At 37.1% G+C, this 13,724-nt stretch overlaps 2 protein-coding genes across 2 annotated transcripts; one reads left to right on the top strand and one right to left on the bottom strand.

Moving 5' to 3' along the window:
* The first annotated feature begins 401 nt into the window (after nt 1–401).
* Las (lipoyl synthase, mitochondrial) lies at nt 402–9,226 on the top strand. The gene is made up of 8 exons (XM_028175335.2): nt 402–599; nt 1,272–1,464; nt 2,063–2,196; nt 2,615–2,771; nt 3,301–3,358; nt 4,383–4,535; nt 5,115–5,236; nt 8,118–9,226. The coding sequence occupies exons 1-8, from the start codon at nt 552–554 to the stop codon at nt 8,351–8,353; spliced, it is 1,101 nt and encodes a 366-aa protein (XP_028031136.2). The 5' UTR covers nt 402–551; the 3' UTR covers nt 8,354–9,226.
* Nucleotides 9,227–11,094: 1,868 nt separating this feature from the next.
* Nucleotides 11,095–12,202, bottom strand: LOC114249812 (oxaloacetate tautomerase Fahd2a, mitochondrial). The gene has a single exon (XM_028183523.2). It carries the CDS (start codon nt 12,011–12,013, stop codon nt 11,156–11,158), a length of 858 nt encoding a protein of 285 aa, XP_028039324.2. The 5' UTR covers nt 12,014–12,202; the 3' UTR covers nt 11,095–11,155.
* Between the last annotated feature and the right edge of the window lie 1,522 nt (nt 12,203–13,724).

Here is a 13,724-nt window from a genome sequence, read left to right as displayed (position 1 = left end):
TAAAATATAAATAATATTCTTTTATAGTTTGAAATTAATGAGTAACTCTTCACACTCATTGTTCATTTATGTGATTGAACGAGAACTGAACGCATCACTATTACTTTAAATATAGCAACATTATTTCACAAAGTGACATTAGCTACTGTCAGCTGGCTTCGTCTAATTAAAAATCCGACTATAGAGGTAGCTTCTCGGGATCTCAAAAAAAGTCCACTGAAAAAGTCTCAGTAAATAACCACCATTTTACTGAGATTATATTTCATCTCAAATCATACCATCTCTTTTCATTTAATTTCAATTTGCATTATCATTTTTCATAAAAATAAGAATATAAATTGAAATGAGACTTGACCTAAAAGTCTTAGTTACCAGGTTGAAAAATCTATTAAAAAAATAGAGTATACGCAGATAAAACTGTCAATAATCATCTGATATCTGTCAAAAACCGTCAAAAACTACGTAAATAATGTCAGAATTAAAGACGGAAATTTTATTAATTTTATTATGATTCTAGTAATTATAAGTAGGTAATTAAAATTGTAATAGCCATGATTCGCAACACAATTAAAAAGTATAAAGTCACCAAACATTTGGACGTAAGTATAATACCGAATGTTTTGTAATTACAATAATTCTTTTTATTGCGTGTCGTCACTCTCCTTGAACTTTTGTCGTAATAATGATGAAAAATACGTATGATTTAGCATAATATGTTCATCTCTTACACTCTATAAAATTACATTTCTTTTTTACATAACCGATTTTTAAAGCTTCTAATCTTGTCATAAACTCCACATGGTGCTAAGAGATCATCGAAAGCCACAGATACACACACAGTGCCGAAACTCTTTCTGAGAGTTTTAAGTGATTTAACTCTAAATTGTACTAACATATTATTTTAAATCGCAATCCTCGAATTGGCGGGAATATGCAGAGAGGTGACCAAAAAGGGGCTATTCAGTCTTTAAAAACTCATTAGCATAACTACAGACTTCCTGAACTTTTTTTTTTATTACTAAGATTGGTGGATGAGTTCACAGCCCACCTAGTGTTAAGTGGTTACTGGAGCCCATAGACATCTACAACGCAAATGCGCCACCCATAGACATAAGTTTTAAGGTCTCAGTATAGTTACAATGGCTGCCACATCCTTCAAACTAAAACGCATTACTGCTTTGCTGCAGAAATAGGCGGTGGCACCCACTCGTGCGGACTCACAAAAAGTCCTACCACCAGTAAACTTTTATTGCTTACATAAAATTTTGTAGTTTCCAAGATACAAACACTCAAATAAGTTAGATGCAATCAGAGAAAAATTAAAAGAGGGTCCGAATCTAACCGATTTTATATCTGAAGATCGTCCAAAAAATTGGGATGAATATCAAGGCAAGCTGAAAAGGGAAAAAGGTGAATCCGAGAGACTTAGGTTACCGCCATGGTTGAAAACTACTATACCCACAGGTATTGAAATCATTCATTCTTAATCTATTATTTTAAAATACAAAAATGAAAATATTAAAATACAAAAATGAAAATATTAAAATATTAAGACTTTATTCATAAAGTTATTGATCTTAATGTTAATCGTTTCACTCTTGACATGATATAATGCCCTGCCATTATGCCTATGTGCCTGCTCATTAATTGGTATTATGAAATAATTATGACATAACTATCAATTTCAACTGCAACAAAATCACCAAGCAAAAATATTGTGTATATGTATATGAGCACTCTTTGGAAATCTCTATGGTACTGTTTCTGTATGCAGTTAGATTTCAGCAGCTTATTTACTGAACACAGAGTGTAAAGTCTGTCTCATCTGCCCACATATCCATCTACAGAGTTTCACACTGGATCTCAGCAGGTCACGATTCCAATCCGTAGCTGCAGATTAGTAGATGCATATGCAAAGCAGTAGCCCTTGAGCTGTAATGTCTCATTTGAAGGTGCTCTGCCAGTTGATACCAATGGAGGAGTTGCTTTACACCCAGTGTTTTGATTATGTTTGTTACACTTACATTATGAAGAAAAACAATTGTATTGCTTTACATTTTAGGTTCAAAATTCAATGAAATAAAACAGCAGTTACGTAGTTTGAAGCTTAGCACTGTTTGCGAAGAAGCAAGGTGTCCTAATATTGGAGAATGTTGGAGCGGAGGAAAACACGGTGCATCAACTGCTACCATCATGGTAACAACTTCAATTGTTAAACATGGATTAAACTTGACTTTTTATTTGCTGTGCTGATAGCAAAACTAGCTCAAAGGGCATCTGGTACTAAGAGGTAACTAAAACCCATAGACAGGAGTTGCAAGTTTCAATTATATTGTGTAATGGCTATCCCAATCCTTGTAACTGTAATGCATGGCCTCTTTACAGCAAAATAGGTGGGATGGTTGTACCTACTCGCAAGGGCTTACAATATAACCACCATTAATAAATAAATGATTTTCGTTTTGGATCACATCATAATCTGAAAACCACTTACAGAATTTAAGATCCAGCCTCATTTGCAGAACAATTGCTGTTCTTGCCATCAACCCAAAATAAATACTTAATATGGTACCAACAAAAAAAATATCAACAAATTTGATGATATTCATTCCAGTTAATGGGAGATACCTGTACAAGAGGCTGCATGTTCTGCTCAGTGAAGACATCAAGGAATCCACCACCTCTGGACCCAGAGGAGCCAAGGAACACTGCACATGCTATCAACCAGTGGGGTGTCGGATATATTGTACTTACCTCTGTTGATAGAGATGGTCAGTTTTAGTTTTTATCCAAATGATTTGGGATCAGAACCAGATTATCAGCAGACCCTTTACGACACAATAGATGTGTTGCTTTAATCTCTTATTTTTAAAATAAATGTGCCTAACTTTATCTTTGATCATTGAGTGTGAATGAGAGTGATTTCATGAGCATCATCACAGTTTTGGATAGTGAAATCTAAAAGAGAGTCAGCCGCAACAAGCCTGATGATCACCAACATCAGGTTGCACAAGGCATCCTCTTTAACTGGTGTACCACCCACCATCAGAGTAGTTTATCTTTACTAACCAGGACGTTTAACCATTGTTTTACAGTCCGTTTTCAGAGGTCATTTCTGGATTGTTCCTACTAAGGCAATCGTGGTTTGATTGATTTTCAAATCATTTTTGAAATGTTCAAACATAAAATTCCGTACAATAAAGAACTTATTACTGATTGTTATATAATGAAATGATCACAGAAGTTTTGGATTTCACTTCTAATTATATTATAAACTGTGTAAAAAATGATTTATTTCAGACTTACCGGATGGAGGTTCGCTGCATTTTGCCGAAACAGTTAAAGAGATCAAAAAGCTGTAAGTTTTCATAAAAACAGTGTCTTTAAATTTTTGAATAATGATTAAGATTTTGCCCTTATCCCCACTGTGTGGTGAGCGCCGCTTGGCAAGTCGTACCATATGTCATCTCTGCACTCAAACATATTTCTTGTATAGACGAAATATATACATATCTCGTATATACGAAAATTACGCGGACGAAGGAGTATGAAATTTCCCACAATTATAAAGAATATAGAGAAAAAGTGCGGAGAATGCTAATATAATTTTTTAATTATGTATTAATAATACATTAAATCAATAAAAAAAACAATACCAATACCACAACCATGTATTTGATACACACACACACACACACACACACACACACACATATAAATACCCTTTGTTTATGTGAAACTTTTTTTATTGTATAAAGTCTGTGGTCAAATTGAGTATAGGTTAATATTGTTTATCTTTAATATTATTTGTCTATAGTTGTAGCCTTGGCGAAATTTGTTATTATAAAAGTATAATAGTTTTTAACAATAAAACCTTAATAATGTTCCAACTTATAATTGAAATGAATGATACCTAGTCGAATTTCGACTACTGCGGGACCACTAGTTAAAACAGTTGCTCTAATTGCTGTCAAATGATTAGTTCTGTTACGCGCTGGGGTTCGGGATAAATAAAATTTCACTGAAGTATAAACTAAAAACTGTATTCAACACTTAGAACACTTCAACACTTCACAAACACTAAAACTCTCAATTCGCTTGTTCAGCTTCGCTTTAGGTGATCCATTCGCTCTTTCGCTTCGAGTAGTTCCGATTACTGACCGACTACGTGCCAACTGCCATCCCTGCAACGGTTTTATAGTCGATGCCTCATCCCTAGAATTATCGAGAATATTCATACATCTTTAATAGTAGTTCCCATTATCTGACAATAGATGCCGTTGTACTTCTCGAGCGTTCTAGGTCCTTCGATATTCGTTCGACTATTCAGCGATAGATGGCGTTACTCTTACCGGCGTAACAGTTTGTATAATTGGTTCCAGCAACAAGGACATCCTAGTGGAGTGCCTGGTGCCGGACTTCCGAGCCGCCCGGGGCTGCGTGGCGCGCGTGGCCACCAGCGGCCTCGACGTGTTCGCGCACAACGTCGAGACCGTCGAGAGACTCACGCCCTTCGTGCGGGACCCCAGGGCAGGGTGAGGACCCTTCAAGTTTCAACGATATATTAATTAATGGTGATAGGACCTCTTGTGAGTCCGCGCGGGTAGGTACCACCACCCTGCTTATTTCTGCCGTGAAGCAGTAATGCGTTTCGGTTTGAAAGATGGACAGCCGTTGTAACTATACTTGAGACCTTAGAACTTATATCTCAAGGTGGGTGGCGCATTTACGTTGTAGATGTCTATGGACTCCATTAACCACCTAACACCGGGAGGGCTGTGAGCTCGCCTAACCATATACGCAATAAATAAAAAATGTTAGTTACGGACACCCAATGTCCGGATCTCTCTCCTTGCTTAATTAATTTTTTATTGCCTTTGCAAGCAGACTAGCATAGGGCCCACCTGATTTTGAGCGGTTAGCGTCGCCCATGGACTTCAGCAATGTCAGAATCAGAGCCAAGTTGTTGCCTACCACTAAAATCTCTATCTCTATTCATCTATCTCATGTTGAAGTAAATCTGAAATTAATAAGAGATGCCCAGATAAACGTAGCCTTATCTCATGCCGGCATCCACAATGGACACAGGTTAAAATGGACTAAATGATTTGCAGGTACCGCCAAACGTTGAAAGTTTTACAAATGGCCAAAGAAATAAATCCTGATTTAATAACGAAGTCGTCCATCATGCTGGGACTCGGCGAGACCGACGCGCAAGTGGAGCAGACCATGAAAGGTATCCCACTTTTTTTTTATAGCTTAAATGGGTGGACGAGCTCACAGCCCACCTGGTCTTAAGTGGTTACGGGGGCCCATATACATCTACAACGTAAATGCGCCACCCACCTTGAGATATAAGCTCTAAAGTCTCAAGTATAGTTACAACGACTGCCCCACCCTTCAAACCAGAACGCATTACCTACTGCTTCACAGCAGAAATAAGCAGGGTGGTGGTACCTACCCGCGCGGACTTACAAGAGGTCCTACCACCAGTAAAGAAGTCCTTGTATGTACTTATACATACATACAAGGAAGGATATGGAGGAAGAGGTAGACGTAAGAAGAAATGGATGGATTGCGTGAAAGACGATATGGTTAAGAGGGGAGTGAGCGAAGAAATGGTATATGATACGAGGAGTATGGGAGGACAAAACATGTTGTACCGACCCCAGGTGACTGGGAGAAGAGCAGGAGAATGCTGATGATATATCAATATTTAAAGTTAACATTTCAATTCTACATCAAAGCTTTTTTCGTAAGAGATATACCCGAAATTGTATTGTTGATTGTAAATCATTAGCTGACCCGGCAGACTTCGTAGTGCCTTAATCGATAAATAAAAGACCTAAACTTTTGTATAAAATAAACTTAAAACAAACAAAATGTATCCATCCGTCCGACGGGGGACAAATCAAAGGAAAAACAAAATTATTATTTTTATTTAATTCCGAGCATTTTCATATTTATCTACCTTTTAAACCTTCTCTGGACTTCCATAAATAATTCAATACCAAAATTAGCCAATTGGTCCAGCCGTTCTCGAGTTTTAGCGAGACTAACGAACAGCTTTTTTTTTTTTTTTTCCTACCTAAGCTGAGAGCCTTGAGAGGCTATGTCAGCGTAACCCTAACTTTAGTAGGTGAGCTCACGGGGCTCAACCTGACGATGTTGCTAACACGAACCCTAGCAAGAGCCGTGCTTCGCAGAATCTACCACCGGATCGGAAACGCGACCCACTGAGAAGATCCGGCGAGAAACTCAGTGGGCTGTGTCTGAGAGTTAGTTTACTCGTCGAGCCCTTCGTCGCAAGCGACGGGTTCGACGAGAACGGTGACCGGTGCTTGAATTACCTAAAAGCACCGTTAGTGGATCGGGCGGATCCGAGATGACGTGTTTTGGGCGACGTCGACTGCTTTCCATTCTGTCCGCAGGATCGGGAATGTAGTTACCGGCGGCCACGATGAGAGGGTTCTCGTGTCGTGCCGCTTTATCGAAGTGGCGCATGGACGCCGACTGCAGATACTTACTGATGGACTCTAAGTCCAGGTCGTCATGGAGGTCGACGTTCCTGACGAACCACGGGGCTCCGACGGCTATCCTGCAAAAACGGGATTGGATGACTTGGAATGATTTCAAGTGTATGCGGGCCGCGTGAGCGAACACTACACTTGCATAGGTCATGACGGGGCGTATGCAAGTTTTGTAGAGTGTCACCTTATTTCTAAGGGACATTTTACTTCGCCTACATATCATCGGGTAGAAACGAACAGCAATTCATTTTTATATATATAGAAGATAGAAAATATAGATTATGGGCCCGTCGGTCGGATGCAAGACGGTGCTGAAGTACCTGGGCTATAAATAAATAAGCTCTTTATAGTATTTAAATAAGCTCGGGGTGTAACTTCATCCGGTGGTGGAAGCACTCGTGGAGCCTCCGGGCTGTTGGCGACCCTCCTCTCTCAACAGACCGAGGGCCGCACTAAATGACCGAAACGATAATTGCTAACCGTGTATATAAATTATAATGTATAGTTGACAAAACAACAATAGATTTAATCTATAAAATATATCAATACGTGAAGCAAAAACTTTCTACCCCTTTTTATGAAAATTGCTCGGACGGAGAAGTATGAGATTCCCCAAGAAGTCCAGAATGCTAATTTTTTTTGCGTAGAAGATACTTTAAATCAATGAAAAATACATTACACACACTACTATATATTTGACACACACATTGTGTATTTGTTTATTGTCAAACTTTTCTTATTGCTAAATAATCTGTGGTCAAATTGAGAATATATTAAATATTGTATTAAATTAATATTTTTCTAAAGTGTAGTCTTGGCGAAATCTGTGATTATAGAAGTATAATAAATAGGCTTTCACAATAGAATCATAATAGTGTACAAACTTACAATTTCAATTAATTATAGTCGAATTTCGACTACCGGGCGACCACTAGTTTTTATTTATAACTTCTTATACTATAAAGTATAAAGGCGGACTTAATGCCATAGGCATTCTCTAACAGTCTACCTTAGGGGAGTGCAGAGATGAAGCTTGGTAGGTGTAGTGTGAAGGTGATATTACTGAAACATAATAATATGTGTATATAAAACATACATAATATTTATAGATACAAATACTCGTACTTAAATAAATACATATACATAAATATATAGATATACATATATATATACATATAAAACATATATAAACAAATATTATCAATTAGATGACTCTGCTAACTCTCTGAGAAACAGTTACAACAAACAGAATAGTGAATGAAGAGTGTAAAAAGTCAGAACTATGTGGAGGACAGCGAAGAAGAAGATTGTGAGATGAACGAAGATTTCGGCTGTGGTCAGACCCTAAGTATTGAAAGGAAGTAGTTAAATAAGCAGGTGGATTTGGGGAGTGCAACAAAGAGTAAAGAGTACTGAGAGCACGCAAGCTACGGCGTTGACGAATGGGGAGCCATTTGAGTTGGGAGCGATAAGAAGATACGTGATCGTATTTCCGAAGATTATAAATAAATCGAATGCAGTTATTGAGAAGCCGGTTAAGTTTATTGAGTAATATATTAATATGCAAATAATATTCTGTTCGATCAGATCTACGCGAGGCGGGAGTGGATTGCGTGACGCTGGGCCAGTACATGCAGCCCACGAAGAAGCACCTCAAGGTGTTCGAGTACGTGACCCCCGCGCGGTTCCAGCAGTGGGAGGCGCGCGGCCGCCAGCTCGGCTTCCTGTACGTGGCCAGCGGAGCCCTGGTGCGCTCGTCCTACAGGGCCGGAGAGTTCTTCATCAGCGCCGTGCTGCGGGACAGGAAGGCCAACTCGCAATGACGGGCAGAAGGCTGGCCTTGATACTCTAAACTAATTTTCATTAGAGATGTGGTTAGCGTAACTGCTATACTCATAGCTACTGCAGAGCGGTCCCCCCGGTTCGGCCCCCCACGGCCCCCCCCTGGTCCCCCAACGTCGCGGCTCCGGGCTCAATAGCTTAGTCAAACAGCAATCACAATTTTAGGATGAATTTAATATTTAGTGTTATTCATTTTTTATTATTATTAAAACTAATATCATTATCATTTTTATGGAATCAAAGTAATGACTGGTCGTGATTGTAAAAGTTTTTTGTTTGTCACGTCGCGGTGGCCCCAGGACTGCACCACTTTTTCTTTTACATTACACATGATATATGTAAATATTTGCTGCTTAAAATTTTGATCATCTTCAAGATGACAGTATTGTCTGCACATGCAAACGTGAATTTCAAAGCGTACAGAAACATGTTCTCATTAAATAATTAGATTGTTAAATGGCCTAGCCTAGTTCTTATTTATAATTTAATTAATCTAATACAAAATACTTCACACATAATAATATTTATGAATTTTGTTACGGCGGCGTGCAATACTCAGAAACTAGTTTTCTTAAGGCTTTATTTTTCAAGTTTTATTTAAACTTCAATAAACTTTACAACAAATTTAAAATATCAACTCTCGTCCCCTAATATTGAAGTCGGGTGAAAGGGACAAATGTCTAGTCGAAGGTAGTCACAAGTTGTTTGAACAGAACATCACTGACATGTATTTATTTAAATCATAACTTATTTAAAAACTTCTGTATGTAGGTAAATACATAGACATTAATAGTTAAAGTACTGTGAGACAAATTTAAAGTCAAACGAATGAAGTAAATAAGTTGAAGGGTTCACATTTTTCTTTTGCAATCTTCTCTCTCTCTGTATTGCTGTCTCTGTTCTTCTCACACGTTTCTCTTTCTCAACTAAATATTATTCGGTTTCCCGCAATGTTGAATCTCTATTTAATTACGTTGCTATTCTTTGCATGGAGCGGAAGGATGCTGTCGGAACATGAGCGAGACACAATATTAATTTCCTAATTCATTTAAAATTGGTATTACCAAGACCCAAGTGCGTAATCTATATCGTACAAAATTATAGGTCAACGACCCCGCTCGTGAAGCATGTTCCTACGTACTACATCTAAATCTATATATTCATTTTCGTGTCATCAGTTCCATTTTGTAACGAGTCCCCTGATGTGTTTTGTTGGACAATTAATTTATTGTTGATGTAATAGAAATAAATATTTTGTTAAAAAATTGCTTGTTTGATTATTGAAATTCCTTTATTATTATAGCGTATAGCATAGATTGTGAGTCCGTGCGGGTAGGTGATGCCATACTGCTCATTTTTACCACTAAGCAAGCCATAGTTTCGATTTTAAGAATGGGGCAGTGTTATAAGGTACTATTAACAGTAATACCAGTAATACCAATAAATAAACGCCCCACCCACAGAAATGTCCTAAGTCACGCACCAGTGAACCCATGCAGCATATTCTGAGGATTGTGGTATATAGCTTTACTAATTTGCCTAAGGCTACCTGACTCCTGTGTGCTTAGTGTGAGCTGTTTAACGTTCTCGATGGCGTAAAAGTTTACTCAAATTTGTATTGAGTTGGAATGTTTACCTACGTTTGCCACTAGGGGCGCTGTTTCAACTACGTACAAATTTGAATTCACTTTACGGTATCGAGAAAGTTAAAAAACTCGCACTAAGCACACTGATAGAACGACGCGAACGGCGGTATGGCAATAAAAAAATAATGATCACAGCTGGTAACTAAAATTGTATCGACCCTCTTGGTACCACATAAAACTCACGGTAAAATTTAATTTCTGATAGCTTGGTAACTGATTTTCTGCATTGTGATAAGGCTTATGTAACGTCGCTGCGCATAATCAACTTTTATTTTGACATTTACGTCAAAATGTCAAAACCATCTATGACGAGCTAGTGAAACTTGTGATAGCGACGCTTGAAAGGCAAACGTGACTAAACGACAATGACGGCTTTATACATAAATGATAGGCAATAACCATACTCGATGCACAAAAAAATATATATTTCTAGGTCTATTAAAATCATTTCAATCCTACAGCTAGATTCGTTAAAATAGAATTTTTTTCAGGTATTTAAACTTTAAATTAGTCTACTGTAAAGTTCACGCATTGTCGCTTAGTCACGTTTGCCTTTCAAGCGTCGATAGGTATCCGTCGCGGCTTACTATCAATACTTACGCCAATTTACAAAATGTTCACCTTTCATTCTCATAATAAGCGAAGCCTTTTTCTAATACAATCCTAAAGGTATTGATCTTTGTATTTACCGATTCCAATGAAGCTTGTATAAGGTAGACACGCACACGTCGGCTAAACGTTCCGCGCCGCAGACGAACGCACGGACGCGCACGCCACAGAAGCGAAAAAACCAACACCGCGCGTTCTGAATACACAAAACGTAACTAATTTCGGAATCGCGAAATGTCCGTCGACGTTAGAAATATCATTTTTGGATGTGGTATGTGAGAGATTGACTAATATTTGTAACAGACTAAACAGTAACTGATCGTCTGAATTCTCACAAAACTGCAACACAAAATTTTAATTATCACAACGTAACGTGCTCGTATATAATAAAACGATATTATATACGATTTAAAGTTATATGAACGTGCAAAAAAATAAATGAGTACACATCTTATGATTATATTTTATTTATCATTAAAATACAAGAACCGTTTATAAAAATTATGGTTCAATTAAACGATATTGAAATTAAAATTCTTCGACTCTTGTTTCAAAAGTACCAATGTTCTCTATTTCACTCGTGATCACGTCACCGGGTTGAAGAAACTCTGGGGGGTTCCTGTATACACCAACACCGCCCGGAGTCCCGGTTAAAATTATGTCTCCTGGCAAAAGAGTCATAGCATTTGATAATCTTGCAATAATATCCGGGATTTTGTGGATAAATTGGTTTGTATTACTCTTCTGTTTCTGAACGCCATTAATGCTGCACTTTACATTCAAATTCTGGGGATTTCCGATCTCATCGCTGGTAACTATCCAAGGTCCAATTGGGCAGAAGGTGTCCATTGCTTTACCCAACAGCAATTGATTGATTTTCTTGTTCTTCTCCCAGTCTGTAGCGCCGATATCCTGGGCTATTGTGTAGCCAAGGACATAATCAAAAGCATTCGATGAATCTACTTTACTGGCTTTCTTCCCGATTACAACCGTCAGTTCTATCTCGCAGACCACAGCTTTACTCACATCCGTTTTTAACTTGATGGTGTCGTTTGGTCCCACAACAGTACTAGGAAATTTATTGAATATGAAAGGAAGTTCTGGTGGCGTCAATTTCTGCTCTTCACAGTGATCTTTGTAATTCAATCCCACGCAAAGTACTTTATCATTTCCATGTATCGGAACTTTCAGTGTGATACCGGATAAAGGCACTGGTGATTTGGCGCTGATTTTTTTCACTTTGGAAATGGAATTCGTTTTGAGGAGCTCAATTAACGTTGATGGTAATTTTGGATCTTCTTTATTGATATCCACAACCTTATCGCCATCTAAGAAACCCGCTCGGATTTCATCACTGTTTTTGTAAGAAAACTGTAGGAGTTTCATTTTTTAATTTCCAGTTTTTACTTCTTCAAACGTAGCTGATATTTTTACTGACTGCAATTTATAGGATGCAGTTATCTTAAGATGATAGTTATCTGATTACAGAATCATGTTCGAGTCAGATAGTGTGAGATTATGTGTGTTCGAAAACATGACATCATATTATGCAATATGAGGAATATGGTGTAAACAAATATAATCTTAGTTATTCTTATAAGATTAAGTATTTCAAAGTATTGATGAAAATGTAGCCATTAAAACTAAAATATCAAAAGGTCAGAATTTGTAAATTGAAAAAAATACTACTTCCGATCATTAGATTAAACCTTAAAAGCGCCTTTAATCGTTTTTTAGATTAGCGACATGTTCTTAGGTTATAGGTCCAGTTATAGCGTAAAAATCACGAACGGGTTACAATTTTTTCCCACTACTTATTGGACTGTGACATATAGGTAATGGTGATCAAATACCGTATCCAAATTTAAGTGAGTCGGTGTATTTGATGCACGTCTGGTCAGTAGCCGGCATGTTTATTCGACGTTCGGCTTTTTACTAGTTCGTGCGTTTGTAACGCGGGGAAGGACTGCACTTTGATCATTAGCTGCTTCACTTTATTGTGTTTTATGTAAGCTCCTTTAACAATCGCAAGTAAAGGTTACTAGAACATGTATTAATCGAGTTGTTCTAGACATTTATCTACCTTTTAAACCTTCTCTGGACTTCGACAAATAATTCAAGACCAAAATTAGCCAAATCGGTCCAGCCGTTCTCGAGTTTTAGCGAGACTAACGAACAGCAATTCATTTTTATATATAGGTATAGATATCAAAATGTATAAATTATAAAAAAAGTTTAGTAATTGTATTTTTTTTTGTTTATTTTTAGACAATAAGAACATGATTTTCGTAATAACGAGTCGGAATGTCATAAGGCAAAAATATAAAAACCGACGAAGTATGTTCCATGGTTTTTTTTATTAAACGAGCACCTCGAGTTTCCTGAAATACAATTACCTACTAAGCTTTTTTTTAATAATTTATACATTTTGATCTATCTATATACATAAATATTAATTGCTGTTCGTCATTGCTAAATATGAATATACTCGGAATTAAATAAAAATAACAATTTTGTTTTCCCCGTCGGACGGATTCCTTTTGTTTGTTTTAAGTTTATTTTATACAAAAGTTTAGGTCTTTTATTTATCGATTGAGGCTCTACGATGGCTGCCAGGGCAGCTAGTTAGTTAATAAAAATTATTTAAAATTATACGTGGTTCCATCCGCAAGGTGAGGAGTGAAGCTGTGTAAATTGTGTTATTTTTTTAATTTAGTATTTCTTCAGGTTTAATCGTGTAATAGCAGTGGTTTACTAGCCATTTCGTATCTGTAAAAGCGCAGAAATATATAAACTTTATTTTCTCTCATCTCACCTGGTTTAATTTAATTTCACATTTTATCATTTCTCATCTAAAATATACATGTACTATATAGTTTTTGAATGTAAAGTTGAGACTGGCAACAATGGCATCGCAGGAAATTAATTGTCACACTAAGAAAATGTAAATGAGAATGCCAAATGTTAGATAAACACCAACCATCGTCTCATTGCGTAAAATATTTTAAGCATCGGAAATAATTAACAATTAATGAAATGAATGTAATTAACGCAACATTAAATCGTACAAAACAGTTTTAATTATAGTCATAAAACT

This window comes from Bombyx mandarina, chromosome 13, assembly GCF_030267445.1.
Source record: "Bombyx mandarina strain Sakado chromosome 13, ASM3026744v2".
Lineage (NCBI taxonomy): Eukaryota > Metazoa > Arthropoda > Insecta > Lepidoptera > Bombycidae > Bombyx > Bombyx mandarina.
Note: the sequence above shows the minus strand (reverse complement) of the source record. Positions and strands in the feature narration are given on the sequence as shown.

Bases quoted from the DNA above. Each gene is read 5' to 3' on its own strand.
- Las (XM_028175335.2), top strand. From the start codon at position 552: ATGATTCGCAACACAATTAAAAAGTATAAAGTCACCAAACATTTGGAC. The intron at 600-1,271 runs GTAAGTATAATA...AAAATTTTGTAG, and splicing joins AAGTCACCAAACATTTGGAC to TTTCCAAGATACAAACACTC. The intron at 5,237-8,117 runs GTATCCCACTTT...CTGTTCGATCAG, and splicing joins AGTGGAGCAGACCATGAAAG to ATCTACGCGAGGCGGGAGTG.
- LOC114249812 (XM_028183523.2), bottom strand. From the start codon at position 12,013: ATGAAACTCCTACAGTTTTCTTACAAAAACAGTGATGAAATCCGAGCG.